Source organism: Cynoglossus semilaevis, chromosome 12 (assembly GCF_000523025.1).
Source record: "Cynoglossus semilaevis isolate Cse_v1.0 chromosome 12, Cse_v1.0, whole genome shotgun sequence".
Classification (NCBI taxonomy): Eukaryota; Metazoa; Chordata; class Actinopteri; order Pleuronectiformes; family Cynoglossidae; genus Cynoglossus; species Cynoglossus semilaevis.
The window spans coordinates 17,319,954-17,322,158 of NC_024318.1; the positions used below are offsets into that span (position 1 = coordinate 17,319,954).

Sequence of the window (2,205 nt, forward strand, 5' to 3'; positions counted from 1 at the left end):
GTCATCTTAGTTTAGTCTTGATTACTTGGCTGCGTTACAATACAACTACAGTTGCCTCCAGATACGTAGCATCTGCACGGATCCAGCACAAACAAATTCAGCATTTAAACCAAACCTAAGAATACGACTCCAATCCATGTAGTTCATATGCCAGGCCCGTATGTGGTGCTGTGTCAACCACACTCACATACTAACACCAAAAAACAAAAACAAAAAAAAAACAAAAAAAAAACCTGTAGCTGGAGCTCAGAAAACCAGAAAAGAAGCCACAGCGCATGTGCATAAAGCTTGCAAACTGTACACAAACTCAAAAAAGAAACACAAAGAGTTTTGCCAGTGCCTTAGCCTTCAACTTACATTGAGGAAAGAGAACAGAATAAAAAAATACGGGCAGGTTGTGTTCCTGCAGATAAATATATCTCACATGATCACTTTTTCAATACTTCAAAACGATTCATTTATTTTTGCATATATATTTTGAAATTCATGCATACTCCGTCATAAATGTAAAACAGTAAAAAAAAAAAAAATCAGTGCCAGTTCAAGACAAATTACTACTGATTAGTCCTTCAACTCCTGTTGGTATGAGGCAGCATTTTAAGCAACACCGATCTAAAATATCTGATCTAAAATGTCTTGTTGGCATGAGGCAGCATTTTAAGCAACACTCATCTAAAATATCTGATCTAAAATGTCTTTTTCAACAATACTGGAATAGTAATATTATGCAATTTTGTGTTTTCAGACAGAACTCAAAAGCAATCGCTTTCCATGTGTCATGTGCAGCACTGCCCATGTGACTCAATCACGTGACTCCTCCATCTGTGACCCAGTCACATGACGTGAGTCAGTCATCTGTAGTGCTAACCACTATGATCTTCACAAGGCCTAACACGATATTTTATTACATTTCGAGAGAGATTTAAACAGTCACCTAACAGTGTCTAAAGAGAAAATTAGACGTTTTTTAAAACGTTCAACTGGCGATTTATAAAGCATCTTAACTGTGTTTCATTCATATTGTATGACTATCAACCCAGTCAGCTGACTGGCATCTATGCTAACTAATCCACTGCGTCCCTGACATTTAGCTGCGCCTCAAACCGTATTTTTAGTTGTTTTGTCTACGCGTCCGTGCTGTAATATGAATACACATTCGTTATGTGTCGACACTGGTAACCTTCAGTGTGACTAAATGGATTTAATGATTGAAGGACATCTGCATCACCGATGCTGCTAACAGCTGCTATGTTTGGTTATACTGCAGTTTGGGGACGAGAAACGGAGCTTGTCTTGTATATTTTTTGGAAGAAAAACACACAGAACGGAGCTTGTCTTGTATGTATATTTTTTGGAAGAAAAACACACATTATTATCATGCCCTCCTCCCCTCTCCCCCCCCATTGTTTCTGCACCACCGAAAGCACAATTACATTGTTTGCAAATGGCTATCGCTACATACGTCTGCTAACGACACTTACTTAGCCTGGGCTGAGAGATGTAGTTCCTGGTTACTGCCTGAGTGTGAGTCCGTGCTGCCGCCGCCAAACCTTTCACGTCCATCGCCCTGTTTGCCACCATAGTTGCCATGGTCAACTTAAAAGTGAAAATCTTAATAACACAAGACTGTGTGCTTTAACAAGAGCTGCTGGATAGAGGTTGACAGCAGTGCTGGTCATATGACACGGAGGAACCGGATGTTAGAGAAAGAGAGGATGGGCTTGAGGAGCATATACCGGACGCTAATAAATCCTGTAAATTAATGGGTTTTTTTTTTTAGATGTCAAATTATAAACGTAAATGTATTTATGAGTAAAGATTTGATAAATTCGACTTAATATAAATATAACTAGAAAAACTTTAATTCAGTTTTAAATATTGGTCTTGTTTATTGACGTCAAGCGTGCGCGCGCGCGGATGCACACACCTTAAATGGTCAAAATATGACGTAACAGGGCTGCTCATTTTCATTATAGATATTTCTGACGTAACTCCTCGTATATCCGTTTTTGATTTTGTATTTACTTAAACACTTATTTCTGTCTAACTGGGTATATAATATTTTATTTTTTTATTTATTATTTATTGTACTCCCGTTTTGTCTTTTTACATTTCAATGTAATGTCTGACTTGTTACGAAAGAGACCTGAGTGTTTAGAAACTCATGTCTGTTTAGAAAAAATGTTTCTGTTTGGAAAAGGATTA

General features: G+C 37.7%; 1 protein-coding gene across 1 annotated transcript in view; it reads right to left on the bottom strand.

Annotated features, from left to right (window-relative positions):
- The window catches only part of atp6v1ba (ATPase, H+ transporting, lysosomal, V1 subunit B, member a), a 25,310-nt gene extending 23,720 nt beyond the window's left edge, over nt 1–1,590 (bottom strand). Inside the window, exon 1 of the mRNA XM_008322563.3 lies at nt 1,516–1,590. Within this exon, the coding sequence (XP_008320785.3) occupies nt 1,516–1,590 (75 nt within the window). The remainder of the gene's footprint in view (nt 1–1,515) is intronic.
- Nucleotides 1,591–2,205: the final 615 nt, after the last annotated feature.